General features: G+C 40.9%; 2 protein-coding genes across 2 annotated transcripts in view; both read left to right on the forward strand.

Annotated features, from left to right (window-relative positions):
- The window catches only part of LOC121397976 (uromodulin-like), a 33,791-nt gene extending 16,827 nt beyond the window's left edge, over positions 1–16,964 (forward strand). Inside the window, exons 8-16 of the mRNA XM_041576300.1 lie at positions 37–51; positions 2,128–2,922; positions 3,036–3,140; positions 3,832–4,040; positions 6,375–6,529; positions 9,327–9,572; positions 11,489–11,651; positions 16,266–16,333; positions 16,835–16,964. Coding sequence (XP_041432234.1) covers positions 37–51; positions 2,128–2,922; positions 3,036–3,140; positions 3,832–4,040; positions 6,375–6,529; positions 9,327–9,572; positions 11,489–11,651; positions 16,266–16,333; positions 16,835–16,964 — 1,886 coding nt within the window. The remainder of the gene's footprint in view (positions 1–36; positions 52–2,127; positions 2,923–3,035; positions 3,141–3,831; positions 4,041–6,374; positions 6,530–9,326; positions 9,573–11,488; positions 11,652–16,265; positions 16,334–16,834) is intronic.
- A 3,546-nt stretch (positions 16,965–20,510) lies between these two features.
- LOC121398228 (myb-related transcription factor, partner of profilin-like) lies at positions 20,511–24,703 on the forward strand. Its single transcript, XM_041577121.1, has 4 exons — positions 20,511–21,191; positions 22,101–22,211; positions 22,298–22,357; positions 23,621–24,703. The coding sequence occupies exons 1-4, from the start codon at positions 20,738–20,740 to the stop codon at positions 23,989–23,991; spliced, it is 996 nt and encodes a 331-aa protein (XP_041433055.1). The 5' UTR covers positions 20,511–20,737; the 3' UTR covers positions 23,992–24,703.
- The last annotated feature ends 3,242 nt before the right edge of the window (positions 24,704–27,945 follow it).

Consider the following 27,945-nt stretch of genomic DNA (forward strand, 5'->3'; position numbering starts at 1 on the left):
TTGTAATTATAACACATATTATGTTTTCTCTTTCAGCTACCAACACTTCAGGTAAGATGATCTCCGCAACATCTAAACATAAAAACAATTAATGTTTTTTTATACACACACACTTTATACATATAAAGAAGGCTTTATTCAATTATATCACTCAATATACTGTGGGAATTTACTCAAATGTTAGCCTTAGCAATATCTTTTCAAAGTAAAAAGGCAGGGACATCCAGGTAACTTTAAACAGAAAAAGTTTTATTGACACCATAGTATTCAAGAGAGAAGTAACGTGTAACAGCATGTAGCAAAAACAGTAACTTAAAGATTTTGTTAATTAACCAGAACAGCCTATTTCACTGGCAGACTGGCCGCACAGGTCTTGCCCTTTTGCAGCAAAGTTTTAGCCCCTAATTAGGATATTTAGTCCATATAACTGTTTATGACAACCTTGTTTACTCCAGAGTCATTGTGCAATCAAAAAAGGGCAGACCTTTTGAGGTAAACAAATGACAGATTGAAGCTCAGCACCTAAGCAAACCCTTAAAGGGATCCTGTCATCGGAAAACATGTTTTTTTCAAAACACATCAGTTATTAGTGCTACTCCAGCAGAATTCTGCACTGAAATCCATTTCTCAAAAAAGCAAACAGATTTTTTTATATTCAATTTAGAAATCTGACATGGGGCTAGACATTTTGTCAATTTCCCAGCTGCCCCTGGGCATGTGACTTGTGCCTGCACTTTAGGAGAGAAATGCTTTCTGGCAGGCTGCTGTTTTTCCTTCTCAATGTAACTGAATGTGTCTCAGTGGGACATGGGTTTTTACTATTGAGTGTTGTTCTTAGATCTACCAGGCAGCCATTATCTTGTGTTAGGGAGATGCTATCTGGTTACCTTCCCATTGTTCTTTTGTTTGGCTACTGGAGGGGAAAAGGGAGGGGGTGATATCACTCCTACTTGCAGTACAGCAGTAAAGAGTGATTGAAGTTTATCAGAGCACAAGTCACATGACATGGGGCAGCTGGGAAATTGACAATATGTCTAGCCCCATGTCAGATTTCAAAACTGAATATAAAAAAAATCTGTTTGCTCTTTTGAGAAATGGATTTCAGTGCAAAATTCTACTGGAGAAGCACTATTAACTGATTCGTTTTGAAAAAAATGTTTTTTCCCATGACAGTATCCCTTTAAAGGAATTGTTCAGTATAAAAATAAAAACTGGGTAAATCGATAGGCTAATATAGTTAGTTAGCTATAAATGTAATCTAAAAAGGCTGCAGTGATTGAATGTCTAACATTACAGAACAGAACACAACCTCCTGCTTTTCAGCTCTCTAACTCTGAGTTAGTCAGTAACTTTAAGGGGGGCCACATGGGACATCAATTTTCAATGAGTTTGCAATTGATCAAAAGCAAACAGTTATGGCCCATGTAGCTTCCCCTCAAGTCACTGATTGGTTACTGCTTGGTAACCAATCAGTGGAAACCAAGAGAGCTTCAAAGCAGGAAACAGCATTCTGGCTATTTTGTTAGACATCCAGTCATTCCAGCCTTTATACATTACATTTTTGGATAGATAACTATATTGAAAAAATGTTTCTATTTACCCAGTTTTTATTTTTATACTAAACAATTCCTTTAAGCACGTGTTTTGTCCTTTCCCAAAATGCCTTGTTAAATAGTTCTGCTTGGTATGATTGGAATGGGAGTCTAAATAAACACACAGGAGGCATGGGATTTTGGGGTAAACAGATGACAGACTGAAATTCTACACACTTGAAACCCCCAAGATATTTGTTTTATTGCATTTTGTTATACCCTCTGGAATGATAAAATCTGATGGTCAGAGAGCATGGTAGGCTTTTGTGAACAGGAGGACTGACAATTTGCAAATAAAACAGTTGTTGAACTTCTCCTGAATGAAAGGAAAGTCCCTGAAAAGCTTTGTTCCATTCTGTGTTCAAATGCAACCAAATGAGATGGGGCCTAAGATCTGAAGTCCCATTACATGCGGGGGGGGGGGGGGAATGGTTTGAACCAAGTACTTGTTGACATCATCTTGATCAAGTAAAATCATTAACTTAAAGCAGTGGTGTAACAGAAATATATCACATATTTTTCTTATTTATTCCAGTGACCAAACACTGCTCAGACTGCCACGCCCATGCTATATGTGAAGCGTATCTTGACCTATTCGAATGTACCTGTAAAGATGGATACATTGGAAATGGCTTCTCATGCTCAGATGTTGATGAATGTGCCTACCCGTGGTTAAACAACTGTACTGATGGATATTGTGAAAATACTAATGGCTCCTATGACTGTGTGTGTCCTGCTGGCTACACAAAAGGAGAAGGAGACACTTGTGTTGACATTGATGAGTGTTCTAGTCCAGTACTAAATGGCTGTCATCCATCAGCAACTTGTATTAATTATGTAGGAACCTACACATGTCAGTGTCCACCCGGAGTCCTTGGCGATGGATTTAACTGTGAAACTGATCCATGTGCCAGAGATGTTTGCGGGAGTAGTAAGGAGTGCATTCTAAATGGCAGCTCCTATTTTTGCTCTGATCCATGTGTCAATCACTCTGTTCTTGATGAACCCTGGAGAAGTACAGCTAATGACTTATATGTGAATATCAAATGTGACAATGACAAAAATGGGTGGTATCGCTTTATTGGAAGTGGAGGAATACGTATGCCAGAGTTCTGTGTTCCAGAAAAAAGGTGTAGCACCCATGCATCAATGTGGTTAAATGGATCACATCCCGCTCCAACTGATGGTATTGTCAGTCGCACAGGTTGTGCTCACTGGGGAGGAAATTGTTGCCGGTATTCATCAACTATACAGATTAAGGCTTGTCCTGGTAGATACCATGTTTATAAGCTGATAAGAACACCAGCCTGCTCCTTAGCATATTGCACAGGTACATTGTTGGCACTTACATATATATATATATATATATTGTATACAGTACTACACTAAACATTGGACTACGAATCCCAGCATACTTACATGTTTTTCGTTTTTGATCATTAGATCCCAGTTCACTTAATGGTGAATGCTTATGTGCTCCTGATGAGGAATGCAGATTTGTTTCTGGATCCTATGGGTGCTACTGCAATGACAATAGGACAATATCTGGTATGTACAATCTGAACATTAGTTTATAAATATGTATTGCATTTATTTGTGCAAGCAGAGCAGTATACATAAATCACAGGACACTGAGAATATGTAAGGGCTATACGTTTCAATAAACAGAATAAGGTGTCTACCCTTGCTTGCAAGCTACTGTATGAAATTAAAACCATCATGTTAAAAAAATGCTCTTCATTTTAGTTGATATGTTCGAGCTACTTCATTAATCACTTAATCTATTAAGGTGGTTCTGGATGCTCATTGGCCTGAATGCAAATCATCTCCAAGCACTTCTGGCAACATTTCTTAGTTGCCTTGAATTGAGCAGTTTTTCAAGGAAACTAGTACCTAACAAATGGTGGCATTTCCAGTTACAAGCACTATGGTGGCGCATTGTTGGGCTGCTTAAAAATAAGACTGTGGCAGGGGCACTTTGTCGCAAAATACTGGGATCAACGTGTCATATATTTCTGGGGGCACTAGGTCATGAAATACTTGGTGACACTTTGTTATAATAAGCTTGAGTTACTGCAACAAATATTGCTAACACTGTAGCACTTTGTGCTGGAATAAAAAAGGGTGCAGGGTGACTAACAGGGTTCTTGGGTAAATGGATATGGGCAAAACTCAATAACTCACTGTTTAAAGAAATAAATTTAAAACAATAATAATAATTTATTGTTGCTGTTTAAAGCTATCTCAGACTTAAGGCCAACTGTGAGCTGTGGAACGCAAAGCATGAAAACAACTTTCCGCAAATGTGAGCTGAGGGCTCTGAACATTGACGTCAAGGATATAATACTCGCAAACAGCAACTGCTTCACTGTCCTGAATGATAATATTACCAACACATTTTCGGTTCTGTCCACTCTACGAGCAGGGAAGTGTGGGATGACATTGACTGTAAGTGATGCTCACACTTTTGCCTTATACAGTTGAATGCAAAAGTTAGGGCACCCCAGGCTACATTGCATATTTAGTTCATTTTGTAAATGAAGGGTAGGAAATAACTGCTGCAAGAATCATTGTGTTAAAAACAACTTATTTGCACCGTTAGCTTTTATTTTTATGAACTTTAAAGCATAAGAAGAAAAAAAAATTGTGATTGTTGCAAAACCTTTCCACTTGTCCAATGATAAAAGCTGTTCTTGCAAGGTTCCTGACCCTGATTACCTCATCATGCCTTAAAACCCATTAGGATTTGTCACCTGTTGAGAACTGCAAAGCTTAAATATCTCCGATATCCCAAACTTTGAGTTGTCACTCAACAGCCATGGGCTCCTATAAAAAATGAAGCTAATTGATACCTACGAAATAGAGAAAGGCTGACAAAAGATAGTCAAATCCTTTTTTAGTTTGTAATTTCCACTGTCCATAATGCCATAATGCCACTGTCCATAAATTCGCCCAGCGCAAATTCGCTGTGAATTTCCACATTTCACCACTGGCGAATAAATTTGTAAAACTGCAGAGAAAATTAACCAGTGAAAAATCTGTCACGTCAAAAAAATTTGGGTGCGCGTCTAAATAGTCACGTGCATAAAAATTGCTGTTCGTCAAAATTATTCGGACGTCCATTGACTTTAATGCATTTGAACAAAACTTGAAAAAAAATTGTTGCGGGCGTCAAAATTGATGAGCGTCAAAATAATTTTGACGACCATTGACTTCAATGCGTTTTGCAAATTTTTCGCTGTTTCGTGAATTTCACTGTAAATTCGCAACATTTTTGGCAAAGCTAAATGGGACAAATTTACCCATCACTACAGTTAAGAAGAACTATGGAAGTCAAGGCAGGATCTAGAAGAGCAAAAAAACTTTACTGCAGGCTAGAAACAAAGCGTCAAACCCACATATGACTGTAAGGGAGCTGCAGGAAGGTTTGGCAAAAACCCTTACAATCCTGGAATTAGAAGAAATATGTAGGGAAGAGATGGCAAAAATTTCTACCACATGAGTTTAAAGGCTCTTGAATAGAAAAGGCATGTACAAGCTGTAATCTGTGCCAAAGAGTGAACCAAAGAAATAATTCCAAATACTTTTCTATTATGTTAGATGGACAAAATAAACTTTACTTACACTATGTAAAATTATTTAAAATTTGTCTCCTTCGCTTGTGATTCACAACCACAACAAGCAGGCAGGTGCCATTTTGTGGACACAGTTATTAAGGCAAGTTTCGTATCATTGTTCCAAAACCTTGTGTACGTGCCAGAATGAGGCACTAGTGATGGGCGAAAATACTTAGGTTTGTGCTACTGCCACATGACAACAAATATCTATGGTACCACACAACAAATAAGTATTAAATAAAAATACAAAAATATGATAGAAATAATAAAGGAGAATACACTCACAGTTCACTTCAGTCCCAAGGTGCAAAGACCAAAAACACTGTATCCAAAAGGATGTGAGGATCTCCAAAAATAAAGAAACAAATGTAAAAAGTAGCAAAATTTATTACGACATGAAGACCTAACGCGTTTTGTGCCTGTTGGGGCACTTACTCATAGGCAAAGTGATCGGCTAGTGATGGGTGAATTTGCGCTGTTTCGCTTCACCAAAAAAATAGAATTTCCAGCTAAATTCGCAAAATGGCAAATAATTCACGAAGTTACGCCGGCGCCCATTTTTTGAAGCCGACGCCCGTTTTTTGATGCCGACGCCCGTTTTTGACGCCAGCGCCTGTTTTTCTTGCCGGCGTCCTTTTTTTTGGACACCGGTGACAATTTTTTTTGGACGCCGGCGAACTTTCACAGGCAAATTTTCGAGGCCGTTTCGCGCAAATTCGCCATGAATTCACGCCTGGCGAATAAATTCGCCCATCACTATGAGGCACTTAATGCCTGTGCCAATCGTAAGCTACACAATTATAGACCATGAGGAAGGAGGGGTATTGCAAGGAGGGTAGTGCTGAATGGAAAGGTATTTGGGGACTCATAGTTCAGATTTTTAATTACCTTTATGAATAAAGCACACATTTTTAAAGCTTTTAAAAATCCGTGGAAAAAAAATTAAATTCGATTGTAAGTAAATGGTCCCCATTGAATATTTGCAAAATTAAAAAAATTAGTGGCCAAAATTCTCCCTCTATTACTATACACATAGGACAGATTGACTTCTTCACTACCAACAGTTTTGAGATTTTGAAATACTGGGTTTCCAGATAATATATTCTATATCTATATTATTTATACTCTTGTTTGTACTGATTTATTTTTTTCTACTTTTTATCAGACTAATGGAACCCATGACTTTTTCATGAACAGTTTTGAGTTTTCCTTTGTACTTCCTGGGAATATTATTAGAGATAAGCTGATAACGACTTCAACTTGTATTTACCCGCTTGATATGAGGCTTAGTCTAGCAACTGCCCTGAATCCCATTATCAGGTAAATGTAATATTTCTATCTGTTATGATTATGTTTATGTATAGTTACTAAGCTCATATACTGTTTGTAATGGTGTCTGTGTTTTCTTTATCATTTGTATAAATATTAACTATAATTGACTGTAATTTTTTAGTGTTGCTAGCAAGTATATGTCTTGTCATTTCTAATATTCTTTTAAATGTTTGTTTTTTATTATATTTAGTTTTTTATATTGAACAGTGAAATAAGTTTTTTCAGGCGGTCTGCATTCAACTATGATTTTTTTAAAATACATACTGTATTCTAGTATTGTCTATATAAATATTGGGAGATATATATAGTATATAGTATATAGTATTTATATATTCCTCCTGCTACATCCTACAATGCTTCAGATTGGCTATGCTTCAGTCCACAAGTACTTTGAAGAAAATCCCACCTGTTTGAGGGCCATCATTTGAGACTGACTTAGGGAAAGTTTTTGAGGTTTGCGCAGGGAGTTCAAGGTACATGTAAGGAGCTTGTAACAGGGGCAGATAACACTAGTGCCTTACCCTTTACTCTTGTAGCACCACCAACCTTTTGTGTGGGGGAACCATTGAGTGAAACACGCCAGGGGGAGAGATGAAGTTCAAACACTTTATAGTCATGGCCTTCAGTAAAGCAACAGCACATTTAGAGATATGAGCATCAGTTTCAGTTTTTAATAAAGGGGTTGATAAATACATTTAAATATCATATGCATCCAAATGACAATGAAAGCCAAATCAATGGATGAGATTTCCCAAAGCAAGGGTATAAAGGAAGATTGATGACAGGTCAAGTACAAACCTTGTGGAATCACTACAGTAAGTAAAACTAGTAATGAGGGTTTGTTATCATAAGAAATATACAATAAACCAAATTATCATGAAAAGTATAAATCTATCGAATCATTAGGATAAGCTTACCGCTTTCCCAGTTGGGTCCGGGTGCTCATGCCCCAGACCTTCAGCATAGGGGAGTAATTCACAACAAAACAGCATTAGGCAGGCACCAACCTGGAACGTCCAACAAAAGTAGAGTCCAAGAGCCAAAAATGTTGTATAAAATAATATATATAATACTTTATTTTACATTACATCTAAAAGGATAATGCCTGACACATTTTGTGTCGCACAGGGACACTTAATCATATACTCAATTTTTGGCTCTTGGTTCTACTTTTGTTGGACGTTCTGGTTTGTTATAATAAGAGGCAGAGATTGAAATTGGTTAGAAAGGTAGGAAGAGTGCCAGAATGTCACCTGATTATGATAACAAAAGAAAACAAAATTTGTTTAAAGAGGGAGTGGTCAACCGTATTAAATGCAGATGATAGTTCAAGAAAATTTAGAAGATTTACCTTTTTGAATTTGGGGACCTGAAGATCATTTGTAGTTCTGCACAACCCAGTCTCAATAGACTGTGCAGGTCAAAAGCCTGATTGTAAAGGATCATATAGATTATGGGTGTGTAGAAATACGAAGGCTGGTAGATAGAAATGTTTTGAGCTGGCATCAAGAAGAGGGGAGAAATCCCTTTTCACCCACTGCATCCAATAGTCCTGGGGTTGTGAGGGAAGAGAGATCACTATGAAGTCTCCATGGCAATATCATAGATTAAATGATTTTGTGCAAAGCCGATCATGAATAAATGTGGATTTGTTAGTTAAAGAGCAAATTTGAAAAGGGAACAAGAAATGGGAGGTAGGAAGAAGGAAGAGTGAGAATATGAATAAGGTTGGAGAGGGTAGATCACTGAAAGCTTCTGAGCAAAGTGAAAGAGTAATGAGGACAAAAACAATTGGTATTGAGCAGAGTCCAGGGTTTGGAGAGACATCTCCTGCAGCCAGGAAAAGCAGTAAGAGGAAGAGGATTTGGAGTGACAGTGCATTTGTTTGGGAATAACTGGAAGAGAAAGGTGAAACAAGAAGTGATAGTGTATAAAAGAGTTAACATATGTAGATGGGAACAAGAATGAAGATACAGTATGAATAAAATAATGAGAGCCAATGGGAGTATTAAACAAAGAGACTACCTTAGGGAGTAACTTTACCTTTAGGTAGTAATTTTGTAGTAGTAGCCCTTCCAAGGAGTATTTCTGGAACAGATGGCTAATTTCAGGAGCAGTATATTTGAATTAATTCATCACCCTTGTAAATGTTTGCCCCCTAGCTAATGCTCTCCCCCAAACATATCTTAATATATGAGGGAGAGTAAAGCTGGATACTGCTGCACACAGGACTGAGGAATCACAAGTGATTTGAATGGATTAACCAACAAAGTGATCACCCAGCTACGGCACAGGATGAAAGCAAAGAAACACTGAGATAAAGCGAGCTACAAAGTATATTTGTAGAGCAGTTTATGAGGCGGTCATAAAAGGTCCATGTTGTAGGATTACAGAATTGATAGCTATAGTGCAACAAGGAAGTGAAAATGCATACTACATATAGCATAGACATTTGTAGAGTAATGCAGAGAAAGTATTGAAGATTAATCTTACATTTCAGATATCACATTGGTATTTACAAGGCAACCCAGATATTCGAGTGGTAGTAAATATATGATTAAAGAGATTAGAGATATATTGTCAAAGTTAAGCACTTAAAAGGTTACTTTTTTCTTCAGTTGCAATTTTTTTTTCTGTGATTTTGTGAATTGCGTAAAATCACAAAGTTGAAAATGAATAAATTAGCCCCTACTTGCGTCTTTGTTCAAATATTTTTCTTCTCCAAATGTCTTGTACTGGAATATGAATGTTTTCTTGATGACTGTCATTTGCATTGTCTTTGTAGCTCTACAAATATTTCCGTTAATGGCACTGGACAGTTTAAGGCTCACATGGCGGTTTATAACAGCAGTGACTATAAATATCCATATGAAGGAACCCAAGTTGATATATACACCAAAACGGTGATTTATATTGGAGTATTCCTTGAGGGGCCGGATCCATCTCAGTATGCTATGGTACTGAAAAACTGCTATGCTACTCCATCAAACAATCCAGATGATCTAAGGAAATATTATATCATCGAAAACAGGTAAGGTATCAGGATGCCAACGTTTTTTTTTAAAAAAGATACCAGATACCATGCAGTGTTCATAACTTACACATAAATTGATTGTCAAACACTGCAAAAACTTTACAACCTCAAGTGCAGTGAATAAAGTGCAATTTTGAGGGAAACTGGAATGTTTTACTCCCACAATGCAGTGTTTTCCTCATGATTCCAGCAGAATTGTGTTGCCTGGGGAGTTGCGTCTGACGCATTTGCAGCCCATGCCTTAAAACAATTGTGCTTGCAAATCAGACACAACTAGGTTCAGTTTGTGTAATTTTCGGTATTTGGCTCGCAAGTGACATTGAGCCCTACTGTTTTAGTGCAACTGCGCTGCTGCAGTTGACACAAGCCACTATGGGAAACCTGGTTTAACTCCTGGTTCGACTGTGGCGATAGCTCCAGGGTTCCCTTGCATCAATAACCACAACTGATTTGTATCTTCAGGAATAAATATAAAAACACAGGGCTACCACCTGTGGCTAAACCCAGCTCCAATATAGTCACATATATGTGTATATGGATGTCACCCTTCCTTCTATTGATTTTTTCACTTTCACCATCAGTTTCCTGTACCTTTACTGGAGGGGGACTCTCACATGCCCTGCACTTCAGCCATGCACTTCCTCTGAGCAGCACACCAGGGTTCTTTTTCTAATCTAAACTATACAATTTGGCCATAATATTGTATGTGTGATGGGGCACAAACCCCTCTCACTCCAGAGTGGGGCACATGCTGCTCTTACCTGATCTTCTCTTTGCCTCTCATTCAGGGGGAATTGAACATTATAGAGGAAACAGTCTATAATTATGTTTTTCTGCAGTTTCTGTAGAAAACTAGGGGGCGCTGTGGGACAATGTTAAAGCTGGATTTACATCCTCTTTAACCTTTTTGTCACCCTCTTACATATGTATTCCATAACTTAGGGGCAGATTTATTAAGGTTTGAGTTGTGTTTTCAACAAAATAGTTGAGTTTTCAAGGGTTAAAAAACTCTGAAGCTGGAAATAGCTCGAATTCGAAAATGCACCATATAAAACCTGTCGAGGTCATGTAAAAGTCAAGCGATTCCAGATTTTTCCTACAGAAAACTGGATTAAATTGAGTTTTTGGGTTATTAACCCTGCACTCGCTGATTTGAGTTTTTTTCATTCAAGGTTTTTCTCAAAGGACATGTAAACCCCCTCCACAAAAATTGAAAATATTTTGATAACTTTAGATAAATGCTACTTTGGTTGTTAAAAGGTTAACAGTAAGGCTGCAGCATCCCCTTAATAACTTAGAAATCCTTATCCTCCTGCAACCCCCTCAGTCCCCTCCCTCAGGAATATGCTTTGGCTGTTGACTAATGAGCATGTTTAGTTCTTCACAGCTCATATTACTAAACAAACCCTGCATTGTAACAGCTAATGAAGAGACAGCATTAATGTTTCCCATAGAAACTCTAGTTGTCTACCTATTGTTTTCTCCTAACCACCTCTCCTGAGCACAGCTTAACCATTACAGTGCTCAACCCCAGCAAAAATTTTAATCAAAGTATGTTGTTCCTGTGTAAATCTGCATTCTGCATTGCACAAACTTTACAGCATACATGTCCTGTTTGCAGATGTCAATGTTACTGATGATGTGTCAGAGGGAAAATGGCTGCTGGGTGAAAGCTGCTATTTGTTTTAGCAAAATGTGATGGTGCTGGCAAAAGAAGGGGGTATATGCAGTACAAATAATGTGGCTTGGGTGGGGAAGATATGCCCAACTTATATACATGATACATATACATGTCCTTTAAATTATAGAATGGTATAAAAAATTAAACATATGCTAAAATTCAACCATTGATAAATAACCCTCTTAATGTTGGATTTCTTTTTATCATGTAATGTTTTCTGTCTTTTGAACAGGTGCCCCAGCACAATTGATAACACTGTCAGCATTGCAGAAAATGGCTTATCTAGCCAAGCACGGTTCTCTTTTGAAATGTTTGCATTTGTCGGGGATCATGACGAAGTCTATCTGCACTGTGAGATCTATGCGTGTAACAACAGGACCACCGTTTGCTCACCTGTGAGTACAACCAACAGTAAAAATTAAAAGAGAAGTTGAAAGTTAGTGAATTTATACAATAAACTGCCTATCATTCAAGGCTGCATCAATAGAATAAAGTGATAAGAGAAAATTTGCAAAACTGCTCAAAAATTCAGCAAAACAGTGACAAAGTCGCAAAATGCATTACTGTCTATAATCGACTTTTTTGTTGCCCTGACTTTTTTGTAGAAAAATATATTATAGTCTATGGACAATTTTTTTTTTTTTAACTCCAGTTGCATTAAAGTCAATGGGCATTTTCTCAAGCTTTATCTCACTCTAAATGCATAGACATGAATAGGCAATTTTTTCTTGCATTTTTTATGTGTTCAAAACAAATCTGCCAATGGCGAAATGCAGATTTTCGCAGTGAAGCCATGTGTGGAAAAACAATTCTCTCATCACTAGTGATAACTGAGAAAACCTAAAGAAAAACAAATATCTTAGTTTTCAGTAATTAACAAAACAAATTACACGATATTAGGGAGCACAAGTTGGCAGCTGTTGCTCTTTAATAATTTAGTTTAGTAAACTATTGTGATAAATCCAAAGTCATTTCAGCTGCATGGAGTTGTGTTTTTGGTCAATAAGGGGAACCACATTCTTCAAATCCTGTCCATCTTTTTACCTGAGGACACAAACAGGTTAACAAAAATGTTTTTTAAAATACTGGATGTCCTTTTTCTTTGTAATAATAAAACAGTACCTTGTAGCTATAAATAATGATTCCTGGAAGCAAAACCAGCCTATTTGGGTTTCTTTAATGTTTAAATGATTTTCTAGTAGACTTAAGTTATGAAAATCCAAATTACAGAAAGACCCATTATCCGGAAAAGCTCTGAGCATTCTGGATAACAGGTCCCATACCTGTTCTTTCAATTCAAGTTGCAAATAGATATTAGGAATCATTCACGTTGAGGAATGCAGTGTGCAAAGTTATGGACATAACGGCATCTCCCTCCCATCTCTATCCTGTCCCTTAACTCTTTACAATGCCTTAGTGCTCTGGCACTTGTACCCCAGGAACATTTAAATGACCTCTTTTGTATTTTGTAATGATTGAGTTACATTCAGGGCTACTCCAGCCAAGGTAGGAACATTGCCTTAGATGCAGTGGTGTAACTACCATTTAGCAGTTGGGGTCCAGGACATAGTTGTTAATTCCCCCAGGTTTACCCGGAGATGGCATAAGGGACCTTTGTGCATTTGAAGTAACGTCACATTAACTGAAATCACTAGGACATGCACATAAATTTCAGAAGTCCTCTACAAATGCTTTGTGCCTGCTGGGTGACATCTTTGCCTGGGGGACATGTGGGCCTGGATTTATGGTCTGCTGTATTATTATTATTATTATTATTATTATTATTATTATACTTACTATCCTACTACTGCTGCAAGGTCTTCCCAAAAAGACAGTAAACCTGTAGCCCTCCAGCACTGCACACTATACACTTGTTGCACATATAGGAATACTTTATTAATAGTCACGAAAAAGCTGCATCAGGCAGGGTTGGACTGAACTGGAAGGACACTGGAAAAATCCCAGCAGGCCCTGGCCAGAACCATCCCTGCCTGCTCTCTGCTGTTGCTCCCTTGTTGCATATGGTGCACGCGTGGGGGGAAAAAGGGGCTGGCGGTGGGTGAGTGGGTTTCTGGTGGCGGCCCTGAGTGGGTGTGAGAGTCCCTGGGGTAGCAGCCCTGGTCCTATCCCGGCATCAAGTCTAGTAACGCTCAGCTGCATATCCACAGCTTTTACTGATCACATATTTGAAAAGGAGAACATCTGGTTGATATGGGTTACTAGGCCAGCCCCAGACTTTGTTTTTAATACAATACCCCTAGTCATCAATGCACTGGAAATGGAAAGGGTATTCCAAAGCTTCAACCCTACCCCTTAGCTGACCCTATTGAAATAAAATAATTTCAGCCAATAATAGTCTGGGTATGTTTTTAATACAATACCCCCAGTCATCAATGCACTGGCAATGAAAAGGGTATTCCAAAGATTCAACCTTACCTGTAAGCTGATCCTAATGAAATAAAATAATCTTAGCCAAGAATAATCTTGGTATGAACTAAAATGTTCTCTGAACACTACAAACAATGGATATTTATGTTTTACAGACATGCTCTGGGGGCCGTGATTTGGATGTAACCACAGAAAATACACTTAATCTGACACTGGGACCATTTAACAGGCTGGGTAAGTAATCACACACGGCTGTATTAAATAAATGATATAAACAGTATTCAAGTAATCAAAAATAAGAAAGAAATGTCACAATTATGTAATATTGTTCATTAGCAAGTTTTTTATTTTATTTTGCAAATAGGGATGAGCGAATTTGTTTCACCTGATACAGATTTGATGCAAAATCAGCATTTTTTTCTCCCGAGCGCTCTTCTTCCTGTATTCAGCAGCGTTTGGTGGTGCATTTACCGGTAAGGATATACTGCGCATGCGCCGAAAGTCACAAAGTTTCCAAAAAAAGAAATTGGAATCTTTGTGACTTTTGGGCGCATGCGCAGTAGCTCCGTACCGGAAAATGCCTCCAACTGCGCATGCGCCCGAAAGTCACAAAGTTTCCGATTTCTTTTTTTGGAAACTTTGTGGCGCATGCTCAGTAGATCCTTAAATGTCTCCACTTGCGCATGCGCCACCAAACGCCGCTGAATACCGGAAGAAGAGTGCTCGGGAGCATATGGCTGCTGTGAACTCCACTGGAGAAGACCTAGAAGGAGGGGTAAATAACAAGTTAGGGACTTTTACCCAGGGGGGAAGGTAGGCTGGGGGGGAGGGAGGGGGCCTATGCAGGGGAGGGATTTTTGCGCCTAGGGGATTGAATTCTCCTTTAAGGGACCAAGCCAGGTCAATGGATAACCAGCATCTCCAGTGCAGTATATGTGATACACATTGTGCGGTGGACCTACATGTCGTCGAACACCTCTTTTATTGTAACCCCCCTCAGCCAGCCAACCAGTAAGAATATTTTTAAAAGGGGCCTACTGCCCATACAACATTGTTCCTTACAGGGTTGAACATTTTTTTTTTTGCTGCAAAAAAACCCTCAAATCACAGTCAAAACCAAATCTAAAATGTAGTTATTATACAAATAAGGGTTATGGATTTGGTGCATCCCTATTACATACAATGGTCTCCATCTGTTTTTGTATAATGTATATATGTATATATAACATTGTTATAGTACCAGGCTCCATGTATGCATGCATGACACAACAAATGACTTAAGGGCTGAGTAATGATCCTTCGAGAATCATCGTTGGGTAAATCAATGAAGGAAAAAACCTTGAGCCAGCCCTAAACTCAAGGTTTCTGCTTTTGATCGCCTTTTTTCCCAAACCAATTAAATTTAAAAAATAGTGTCTTACTATTTGTGGGTTTTTGCAAAAGATAAAAAGTTTGATAGGTTGTAGGTAGCATTTTCTACTATAAATTTAGAAATATACATACAGTCAATAGTAGGTGAAACATACAGTCAATAGTAGGTGAACATACAGTCAATAGTACAGTAAGTGATCATACAGTAAACAGTAGTGACAAATACAGTCAATAGTAGGTGCAACATACAGACAATTGTAGGTAAAACATCCATTAAGTAGTAAGCAAAGCATGCAGTCAATAGAAGGTAAAATATAAGTCAATAGTAGGTGAAAATACAGTCAACAGTAGGTGAAACATACAGTCAATAGTAGGTGAAACATACCATCAATTGTAGGTGAAGCATACAGTCAATAGTAGGTGAGATATAAGTCAATAGTAGGTGAAACATACAGTCAATAGTAGGTGAAACATACAGTCAATAGTAGGTGAAACATAAAGTCAATTGTAGGTGAAGCATACAGTCAATTGTAAGTGAAGCATACAGTCAATAGTAGGTGAGATATAAGTCAATAGTAGGTGAAACATACAGTCAATAGTAGATGAAATATACATAGTTACATAGTTAAATTGGGTTGAAAAAAGACAAAGTCCATCAAGTTCAACCCCTCCAAATGAAAACCCAGCATCCATACACACACCCCTCCCTACTTTTAATTAAAATTCTATATACCCATACCTATATTAACTATAGAGTTTAGTATCACAATAGCCTTTAATATTATGTCTGTCCAAAAAATCATCCAAGCCATTCTTAAAGGCATTAACTGAATCAGCCAACACAACATCACCCGGCAGTGCATTCCACAACCTCACTGTCCTGACTGTGAAGAACCCTCTACGTTGCTTCAAATGAAAGTTCTTTTCTTCTAGTCTAAAGGGGTGGCCTCTGGTACGGTGATCCTCTTTATGGGTAAAAAGGTCCCCTGCCATTTGTCTATAATGTCCTCTAATGTACTTGTAAAGTGTAATCATGTCCCCTCGCAAGCGCCTTTTTTCCAGCGAAATACAACCAATATTAGGTGAAACATAAAGGGTTACTTTACAGTTTAGACATGTACTCACAAATACTAAACGAGGTCCATTATTTTTTTAACCAAGGCAGAATTGGTGCAGTTGAAAATCTACTCTGTAATATATAACAATGGTGTAGTCTGTTAAATGTAATAAACTTTTCTTTTGCATTACAGATTCAACTAAGTCTGCAGCTTCTGGTAAATCTTCCCTTCTTTGTGAATGTATTTATTATTGCACCTAAGTAAAGGCAACATAATGTTCTCAAACATTTAATATTTCCAACAAATAGATTTTCCTCCTTATTGTGTCTTAACACCACAATTTAAAGGGCCAGTTAACCAAAAATGTAATATTATCATTTGACATTATATCTTATATAAAGTGGTTCAGTTCTACTGTCAGAGTTTGCATAATGTTAGCTAAGCATCAATACTGATACCTCAGCTTGAAAACTACCAAAACTGATATACTGGACCCAATGTCAAATCTGATTGTTACCTCTATATGCTGCTGCATCAGCAAATTCACAGGATTTTGCTACATTTTCAAGGGCTTAAGAGTGATCATAGCTGAAGTGCAGCAACATCAAATATTTCTTACTAGTCTTCCAGAGCCAATGGCCCAGTTGATTGAAAAGGATCCTCCAGTGAAAATCATTCTTTTTCTGTTTGCACTTGATTCAGTCATATTGGTTTGATGTCATTGTCTCTGTAAGAATCAGACATTTTATTTTCTCCTCCAGGTACACAAGCATCTTGGACAGTTACTGTGCTAATGCTCTTGTCATTCGTTTTGTTTTGTGGAAAGAAGTCCTCTTCTGCACAGGATTTCTAGAAACCTGCAAACCAAGTCACTGCAAGTCACTATCATAGAAATCATCCAGTCTCTTTTTACATATATTTCCCTTGAAAGAGATGCTATGCTTTGAAATTGTGCATTTTAATTGGAGCATTGGAATAGTTATTAATAGATTATTCATTGATGATTATGTTAGCCAGTAAAAGAATAAATGCTTATTGCTGAAAATAATAAATGCTTGCCAATTTTGTGTTCACACTTTTGATGTGACCCTACATCAGCTTTGTCTGCTCTTGTCTTCCTGAAGTAATAAAACGACATACTGTATAAAAGGTTCACCTCCAAAACCATAACAGAGAAACAAAAAACACCACCCATGCTAAAATAGAAGAGTTCACCTGCTTTGAAATTGTTGATAATCTTTACATACTGGGCTAGGTTTAATTTAATTTGGAAAAAGGATTTCGTAGTTTACCTCATGAAAACAGAATAGCAGTCTACTCCACTACTACCAGAAAATCACAAAACATTACTGGAAAAAAAAAGACACCACCTATGCTAAATTGAATGCAGACCAATTCAGGCACCATCTACCACTGTCTTTAGTAAGCAAAGTGGAAGCTTTAAGCAAAGTTTTCCAGCACTGAACAAGTCTGTCCTTTATCCCCATGTTTCATTTCAGTGTAATGTAATGAAAGAGACATTATTTTGCCAGTTCTTTTGCATTTATAATGACATTTTTTATCAGTAGAATTGTCATTGGTGAATTTTCTTGCATCTATAATTATGTTTTTTAGCAACTTCTACAGAAAACTAGGGGGTGCTATGGCACGCCATTACAGCTGGGTTAAACATTATATTTTTTATAATTATATTTATTTGATAAATAGAAATTATATTTTTTTAAATTATATTTACCCTTCGTACTTTCAAAGACATGCAATGGAGTGTCTAAGATATATTCCAAAACAAAGTAATTGCTGGTTTTTGTAGCTGCTGAATTCCAGAAGTACATGATGAAATCATTTTAAATGCGTAACCCTTTCGACACCCCTTTTGTCGGTGTAACACTCCACGCGCGGCACTTACCTGATGACACGGGACAAACCTGAGCCACTCCCCAGTGGTATTGGGAGAGACTGGGTACCTGGTACTTACTAGTGCGGTGCCTCCAGCTAGTGGGATCCGGGAATGCACCTACGGGTGGCCCCACTAGGAATACAATAATAACACACACAAAGTATTGTTAAACTGAATGACTGTTTATCTAAAAATGGGCACCTAATACATGCAGCACTCCTAACTGGTGGTAATAGGGCCTCGCTAACTAATTTGCTTGCGCTAACTATCCAGCTAACTAAAGAAAGCAAAGTCCTTTAATGTCCTTCCACCAAACAGTTTCTGTATCTTCAAGCGCTTCTTTAGGGTACTGTCCTTTTAAACAAGATACTCACTCCAAATACTCTTCAGATGCTTTACAGAGAATCCAGCACATTCAGACATACAATGCGACTACCAGCCCCTTTGGATGCTCAGATAGGAATCTCCTGCTGTTTGTTCCTCCAGTCTGGATTCCTTTCACACTCTCTGTCCCTCCAGGCACAGTATGTGGCTTTTCTGTGCCAGCCCGATCCAAATGAATGCCTTTGGTGCAGCCTCTCAGCAGCTCTCTAGTCTCTCTCTCTGTCCAACATGTGGTTCTCTCTGCCAGGCACTCTTCTTTTGCCAGTATCTGAGACTTCCTCTTCCTGCCAGCCAGTCACAAGCTGCTGTGTCACTTCCTGTTGCACTGAATAGCTGGTTGCTAGGTAACTGCTTACAGCACACAGACACAAGCACTGTGCTTGATTTCTTACAGGGATAAGTGCAATAGTTTTGCACAAATCCCCTACAAATGCTTGAATCCAGAAAGGAAAGCCCTGGAGCAATAACTGCAGGGGCTGCATGACAAGGGATCTGAATGACCAGCAGCCAAATTATACTGGTGTAGGTCAGAGATGTGCAGAATCAGATGTAGCTGTGTTTAGGTGAGAAGAAATGAGTTAAAGCAGGAGATGGCCAGGCCCAGGGGTGGAGTAAGAGATGGAAGTGATGTCAGGGGAAGAAGCAGTTCACTTCCTTAACTTCTGAGCAGGTAGAAACATCCCACCCCACCCCACCCCCATTTTGCAAATTTCAAAATTGTAAAATGTCAGGAGTTTTCTCATATTATCTATTAATAACTGAATATGGATGTTTTCATGAAAGCTTTGTAATATTGTGGTCTCTATATCTTTACACATTATAATTGTGAGAGTCTGTATTGTATTTAATTATGTTAAATTAATGGGAATTGCTTGATCCAGGGATTTGATTCTGATCACCATTGGGGTCAGGAAGGAATTTTTTCCCTCTTGAAGCATAATTAGCACTGGCTTTGGGCTGGGTTTTTTGCCTTCCTCTGGATCAAAACAGTGCAGATATGATATTATATTTTAAGTTTTATTTGTCACAGCAGCGGTAGGACCTTGCCAGAGTACTGCACAGGTAAGTTTAGAAGAGGGAGAAAGGAGGTTCTCTCCTGTGACTGCACGGTGGATTGATTGATACAGACACTACTACTGCTTGTGCTAGAGGGCAGTCTTCTTGGATTTCCTATCATCGACACACTGCAGATGCAGGTCCTGCACAGGGATGTAGCGAACTGTTCGCCGGCGAACTAGTTCGCGCGAACTTCGACTGTTCGCGTCCGCCGAACGTTCGCGAACGTTTGGGGACGTTCGCCAATTTGGGTTCGCACTCGATTAGGTCGAAGTAAACTCGTACGATCGAACGATTTAACAATTCGACCGAGGGAATAGTGTCTTCGATTCGAATGGTTCCGTCGTATCGAGCAGTCGAATATAATCGAAGTGATCGTTGCCCCACTTATATTCGAATCGTTCGATTCGAACGTTTATGCCCCACTTCCTTTCTGACATTTTTTTCATACAGGAAGCCCTCCAGTGGCCATTTTAGGTGCATTTTCGGCCTGATTGCGCACTTGCTATTTAGATTGCACAGGTGGAGGAGGTGTTTTAAAGCAATTGAAAAAAAAAAGCCTGCAAATGGCTGGGAGGAGGATTGAGGAGGAGGAGGAGCAGGGGGAACGTCTCTCCAGCCCTGGTGAGGTGCCAACTGCGGCTGGATCCCACACTATGTGGGATCTTAGTCGTGGTAGATGGGGGAGAGAGGAGGGCTGGGGGGTCACCAACAGGGGTTCCTGGGTGGAGGAGGAGGTAGAGAGTCGGGGGTCCCGTAGTGGGGGTGAGAGTAGGGCAGGGGGGTCCCATAGTGGGGGTGAGAGTAGGGCAGGGGGGTCCCGTAGTGGGGGTGAGAGTAGGGCAGGGGGGTCCCGTAGTGGGGGTGAGAGTAGGGCAGGGGGGTCCCGTAGAGGGAGGGAGGAGCGTAGGGCAGGGGGTCCCGTAGAGGGAGGGAGGAGCATAGGGCAGGGGGGTCCCGTAGAGGGAGGGAGGAGCGTAGGGCAGGGGGGTCCCGTAGAGGGAGGGAGGAGCGTAGGGCAGGGGGGTCCCATAGAGGGAGGGAGGAGCGTAGGGCAGGGGGGTCCCGTAGAGGGAGGGAGGAGCGTAGGGCAGGGGGGTCCCATAGAGGGAGGGAGGAGCGTAGGGCAGGGGGGTCCCGTAGAGGGAGGGAGGAGCGTAGTGTAGGGAGGGTGTCCCCCAGCCCACACAGGGAGTCCCCCAGGGCACGCTGCGTGTCTCGCTCACCACCATCTGGGGCACGCAGCGTGTCACGCACCCCACCCAGGGCTGAGAGAGGCTTCCCCAGGAGGAGGCCACAGAGGCTGCCGAGCAGCTCGGAGGAGGAGATGGAGGCACCACCACCAACTGCCTCAGAGAGGAGAGAGGAGGAGGAGGAGGAGGAAGGTGATGATGGAGGAGAGGAGGGCCCCACCAACAAAATGGCCCGAAGGTTTACCGGTGAAGAGAATGGAGCACTGGTGGACGAGGTGATAGCGCGATGGGATGTGCTGTTTGGGAGTCAGTCCCATCGCATCAATGCTGCCAGACGCCAACAACTCTGGCAGCAGGTGACGGACAGGGTGAACACTGTGGGCGCTTTACACAGGGATCGGACAACTGTGTATAAGCGCTACAGTGACCTGAAGCGTTGGCTAAGGGCAAAGCTGGTTACCAGGAGAGCTAAAGCCCAGAAGACCGGCGGAGGGCGTGTCCCTCCACTCAGACTTCAACCCCATGAGCGCCGGCTTCTGGACATTTTGGCCAAAGAGGGCAGTGAAGAACTGGACACAGACTGGATACGTAAGTAGACTTTTATAGAAACAAATATCTGACTCCTTTTGTTCCACATTCCCATTATTTACATAAATGTCTAATGTTCCCTTTAGCATATCACTTTGTTGGTAAAATATTGCTTCTGTTTTGCATTAGAGGAGTTTTTGTGCTTTTCTTTACAGCTTTGCTGTTTGTTTATTATTACTAGTTATTAAGTGCAGCTGTAACTGACAAAATGGGGAGCCATTTATTTATTAACCATTTCTCCACTATAGCACAAATGTTTAGAAACTGCTTTAAAGGGTGGTTCACCTTTAAGTTAACTTTGAAGTATGTTATAGAATGGCCAAGTGTAAGCAACTGTTCACTTGTCCTTCATTATTTTTTAAATTACTCTTTTCAGCTTTAAAATGTGGGTCTAGAAAGAAAGGCTCTACACATTGATTTTTTATTACTCATCTAACTTATCAGAACATCCCCAATTCTATTCCAGTCTCTTATTCAGATAAATGCATGGTTGCTATGCTAATTTGGACCCTAGCAACCAGATTGCTGACATTGCAAAGTGTAGATCTGCTGAATAAAAAGCTAAACAACTCAAAAAACACAAGTATTGTCATCTATATAATTCTCTTCTGCTTGTATGATTGCAAATGTATTTAAGTTTTAACCATTCCATCCATAATAGCTGTGCCATTATAGATTCACGTTTAACCATTTCATCTCCCTAGTTGTGCCATTATACAGTAGATTTACGTTTAACCATTTCATCTTCCTTCCTGTGCTATTTCATTGGAGTTAGTATTTCGAATGAGCAATAAAATAGATTTGTAGCATGTGAGAGGTCTGTACACCAGGCTACTAGCCAAGTACACTTGCAATTCTATATTTTTTTTGTCTCTTAATACCTTTTTTCTTTCTTTACTCAAATTGCAGGACCACCGCAAACATCGCGCCCGGACAGTGACCAGGACCAGGGTGATGCTGCTCAGCAACCCCAGGAAGAGGGTGAGACTGATGACTCTGATAGAGCCCCGGAAGCTCAAGGTACAGACATGTTTAATGTTTGTGACAAATGTAATTGCTCCCTGAACTTGTTTAGAGCATTACTAATGTCCTATTTCACATTACAGAACACCGAGCTGAACGCCGCGCCCAGTCGCCAGCCGTGATTCCTGTGGTGCCCCCCAGACGTAAGATCAATGTTTATAACTAATAAACTCTTCCTTTATTTGTCAGTGTGTCACCAAAGATGCAAGTAATGGTTAAGCTGAGGAGAGGTGGTTAGGAGAACAAAATAGGATCAGACAGGGCCACCATCGGGGGGGCAGTTGTCATGGGCCCGCACGTGTCTATGGGGGGGCCCGGCCATGCTTCACTTATTTGATTATCCGGGCCCCCCTGTCTTCAGCGTACTGCCAGCTCTCTGTGCACGGAAGCTTTTCGCCTATTAAGATTTCCTGTATCCTCATTGGTCCTTTAAGAATAAGGCCCAGTAAATCTGCATTGGGATTGGATCCCCTTAACGGGACTTATTCTTAAAGGACCACAAGGATACAGGAAATCTTAATAGTAGAAAAGCTTCTGTGCACAGAGAGCTGGCAGGCAGTACGCTGAAGACAGGGGGGCCCGGATAATCAAATAAGTGAAGCATGGCCGGGCCCCCCTTAGACACAAAACCCTCACAAGCAATATTTCATAAAATTTGGGGGTATCTGAACAATTTTTTTTACTTGCAGGGGGGGCCCTTATCACCAATGGCTTTTTCTAACTTGTGTGTGGGGGGGTTACCATTTTTAGCACTGTTGTCTGTGTTGTTTTTAAACTGTAGTGTGGAGTTGGCGGGATCTGGGGTGGGGCCTAGGCTGGGTGGGCAGGCCCAGAAAATTAGTGTGGATGGGGCCCTGAAAATTTTGTTGTACGGGGCCCTGTGATTTCTAATGGCGGCCCTGGGATCAGACAGCAAAAGCAGAGTTTATATGGGAACCAGTAATAATATCTCCTTAGTGGCTGTTACAATGGAGGGTATGTTTAGTATTCTGAGCTGGGAAGAACTGAGCATGCTCATGAGCCAACAGCCAAAGCAAATTCCTGAGGCGGGGAAGAGTGAGTTAGAAGAGGAGAAGGCATTTAAATGATTAAGGGGATACTGCAGCCTTTACTGTTAACCTTTTAAAAACCAGTAGCACGTGTCTGAAGCTTTAAAAGAGGCCGTTCACTGATTACATTTTTGTTGGGAGCGTTTACATGTCCTTTAAAACAATTTTTTTTGTCTAAGAAAAAACATGTTTTCCAAGCTACAGACTGGTATGAGATTTCCACTGTAATGTTGTGTTTATGCCACCCCCCAGACTAAAACACCACCCCAATCTAACTTGGAACCTTTTGTAACCTTTTGTTTGTTGTGGGTTATGCACATGTCCAATATATATATTTATATTTGATTTTTCTTGTAGATCGTGCTGCTGCCACAGCAATTGGGGGACCACCACAAGAGGAAGGACGGCGACTGGCTGATCAACCTGCGGCACAACCGGGGCTCGTCAACGTGATGCAGGCCATGCTACGCCAGCAGCGCTACCAGGATCTCAGGATGAGGCGGTGGATGGCCCATATCTATGCAGAGATGCGGGAGACCCGGATGGCCATCCATCGAGGATTCCAGGACCTGGTGGCAGCCCAGTCTCACCGACCAAGGGGCCCTGCTGAGGGTGAAGTCCCTGGTCCACCTGCTGCTCCCCCTCCACCCCCTGAAGCTCCTCAACATCGGAGGGAAAGGGGGCATGGAAGGGGACACAGTCCTGTCCGAGGGGACAAACGTCCCTAGATCCAGTCTGTGTCATTTACCATCTGACACTGGCCTCTTTGCCTATTTTCTCCTGGTAACAAACTTTGCCCTATTGACGCTTCAGGTATCACTCTGTCCGTTACCCAGCAATGGGACTGACTCCCAAACAACACATCCCATTGTTTACAGTGTGCTCCATTCTCTTCACTGGGGGGTGCGATTTTAACATCTATTGGCACCCTTTCCAATAACATCTGGAAAAGCACTTCAAAACATCTAAGTGCATTTGCTCTAACATATGTATATACGTATGGTGTTATGAGCACCAAGGTGTGCCATATCTTACATCCAATGGCGCCCTTTCCAATAACATCTGGAAAAGCACTTACAAACATCAAAGTGCATTTGCTCTAACATATTTCTATGGTGATGCTGCAGTGTTGCCAAACACATTCACTTGGCCCAAAAAATGTTACATGTAAGGATCAATGCATTCCAATCATTGCAAACACATGACTACACTTTTTATTGTGTATTTATCACCAGTGCAGTGTTGCTTCAAATGTTCCATATGCTAATCAAGCGCTGTTTGTATGTGTTTCTCATGTGGGAGCATTCATGTAACAATGGCCTATGTTCTGCAACTGTCAAAGTGAAAACAGTGTGCCTTGTGCTTTCCACTATGAAGTATTGTTGTCTACCGATGGCCTACTTTGGCTACCCAGCACTCATAATATGTGCTATTGCTGACTACCTCCTCCTCCTCCTCCATCACCTCCTCCACCTGTGGTACTTAAATAGCAAGTCCCAGGTATATGATATGCCTTAAAGGCACAAAGTGCTGGTTGTTACTTTGCACTAGAAAGTATTGTTGTCTACCGATGGCCTACTTTGGCTACCCAGCACTCATAATATGTGCTATTGCTGACTACCTCCTCCTCCTCCTCCATCACCTCCTCCACCTGTGGTACTTAAATAGCAAGTCCCAGGTATATGATATGCCTTAAAGGCACAAAGTGCTGGTTGTTACTTTGCACTAGAAAGTATTGTTGTCTACCGATGGCCTACTTTGGCTACCCAGCACTCATAATATGTGCTATTGCTGACTACTTCCTCCTCCTCCTCCATCACCTCCTCCACCTGTGGTACTTAAATAGCAAGTCCCAGGTATATGATATGCCTTAAAGGCACAAAGTGCTGGTTGTTACTTTGCACTAGAAAGTATTGTTGTCTACCGATGGCCTACTTTGGCTACCCAGCACTCATAATATGTGCTATTGCTGACTACCTCCTCCTCCTCCTCCATCACCTCCTCCACCTGTGGTACTTAAATAGCAAGTCCCAGGTATATGATATGCCTTAAAGGCACAAAGTGCTGGTTGTTACTTTGCACTAGAAAGTATTGTTGTCTACCGATGGCCTACTTTGGCTACCCAGCACTCATAATATGTGCTATTGCTGACTACCTCCTCCTCCTCCTCCATCACCTCCTCCACCTGTGGTACTTAAATAGCAAGTCCCAGGTATATGATATGCCTTAAAGGCACAAAGTGCTGGTTGTTACTTTGCACTAGAAAGTATTGTTGTCTACCGATGGCCTACTTTGGCTACCCAGCACTCATAATATGTGCTATTGCTGACTACCTCCTCCTCCTCCTCCATCACCTCCTCCACCTGTGGTACTTAAATAGCAAGTCCCAGGTATATGATATGCCTTAAAGGCACAAAGTGCTGGTTGTTACTTTGCACTAGAAAGTATTGTTGTCTACCGATGGCCTACTTTGGCTACCCAGCACTCATAATATGTGCTATTGCTGACTACCTCCTCCTCCTCCTCCATCACCTCCTCCACCTGTGGTACTTAAATAGCAAGTCCCAGGTATATGATATGCCTTAAAGGCACAAAGTGCTGGTTGTTACTTTGCACTAGAAAGTATTGTTGTCTACCGATGGCCTACTTTGGCTACCCAGCACTCATAATATGTGCTATTGCTGACTACCTCCTCCTCCTCCTCCATCACCTCCTCCACCTGTGGTACTTAAATAGCAAGTCCCAGGTATATGATATGCCTTAAAGGCACAAAGTGCTGGTTGTTACTTTGCACTAGAAAGTATTGTTGTCTACCGATGGCCTACTTTGGCTACCCAGCACTCATAATATGTGCTATTGCTGACTACCTCCTCCTCCTCCTCCATCACCTCCTCCACCTGTGGTACTTAAATAGCAAGTCCCAGGTATATGATATGCCTTAAAGGCACAAAGTGCTGGTTGTTACTTTGCACTAGAAAGTATTGTTGTCTACCGATGGCCTACTTTGGCTACCCAGCACTCATAATATGTGCTATTGCTGACTACTTCCTCCTCCTCCTCCATCACCTCCTCCACCTGTGGTACTTAAATAGCAAGTCCCAGGTATATGATATGCCTTAAAGGCACAAAGTGCTGGTTGTTACTTTGCACTAGAAAGTATTGTTGTCTACCGATGGCCTACTTTGGCTACCCAGCACTCATAATATGTGCTATTGCTGACTACTTCCTCCTCCTCCTCCATCACCTCCTCCACCTGTGGTACTTAAATAGCAAGTCCCAGGTATATGATATGCCTTAAAGGCACAAAGTGCTGGTTGTTACTTTGCACTAGAAAGTATTGTTGTCTACCGATGGCCTACTTTGGCTACCCAGCACTCATAATATGTGCTATTGCTGACTACCTCCTCCTCCTCCTCCATCACCTCCTCCACCTGTGGTACTTAAATAGCAAGTCCCAGGTATATGATATGCCTTAAAGGCACAAAGTGCTGGTTGTTACTTTGCACTAGAAAGTATTGTTGTCTACCGATGGCCTACTTTGGCTACCCAGCACTCATAATATGTGCTATTGCTGACTACCTCCTCCTCCTCCTCCATCACCTCCTCCACCTGTGGTACTTAAATAGCAAGTCCCAGGTATATGATATGCCTTAAAGGCACAAAGTGCTGGTTGTTACTTTGCACTAGAAAGTATTGTTGTCTACCGATGGCCTACTTTGGCTACCCAGCACTCATAATATGTGCTATTGCTGACTACCTCCTCCTCCTCCTCCATCACCTCCTCCACCTGTGGTACTTAAATAGCAAGTCCCAGGTATATGATATGCCTTAAAGGCACAAAGTGCTGGTTGTTACTTTGCACTAGAAAGTATTGTTGTCTACCGATGGCCTACTTTGGCTACCCAGCACTCATAATATGTGCTATTGCTGACTACCTCCTCCTCCTCCTCCATCACCTCCTCCACCTGTGGTACTTAAATAGCAAGTCCCAGGTATATGATATGCCTTAAAGGCACAAAGTGCTGGTTGTTACTTTGCACTAGAAAGTATTGTTGTCTACCGATGGCCTACTTTGGCTACCCAGCACTCATAATATGTGCTATTGCTGACTACCTCCTCCTCCTCCTCCTCCATCACCTCCTCCACCTGTGGTACTTAAATAGCAAGTCCCAGGTATATGATATGCCTTAAAGGCACAAAGTGCTGGTTGTTACTTTGCACTAGAAAGTATTGTTGTCTACCGATGGCCTACTTTGGCTACCCAGCACTCATAATATGTGCTATTGCTGACTACCTCCTCCTCCTCCTCCATCACCTCCTCCACCTGTGGTACTTAAATAGCAAGTCCCAGGTATATGATATGCCTTAAAGGCACAAAGTGCTGGTTGTTACTTTGCACTAGAAAGTATTGTTGTCTACCGATGGCCTACTTTGGCTACCCAGCACTCATAATATGTGCTATTGCTGACTACCTCCTCCTCCTCCTCCATCACCTCCTCCACCTGTGGTACTTAAATAGCAAGTCCCAGGTATATGATATGCCTTAAAGGCACAAAGTGCTGGTTGTTACTTTGCACTAGAAAGTATTGTTGTCTACCGATGGCCTACTTTGGCTACCCAGCACTCATAATATGTGCTATTGCTGACTACCTCCTCCTCCTCCTCCATCACCTCCTCCACCT

This window comes from Xenopus laevis, chromosome 9_10L (assembly GCF_017654675.1).
Source record: "Xenopus laevis strain J_2021 chromosome 9_10L, Xenopus_laevis_v10.1, whole genome shotgun sequence".
Classification (NCBI taxonomy): Eukaryota; Metazoa; Chordata; class Amphibia; order Anura; family Pipidae; genus Xenopus; species Xenopus laevis.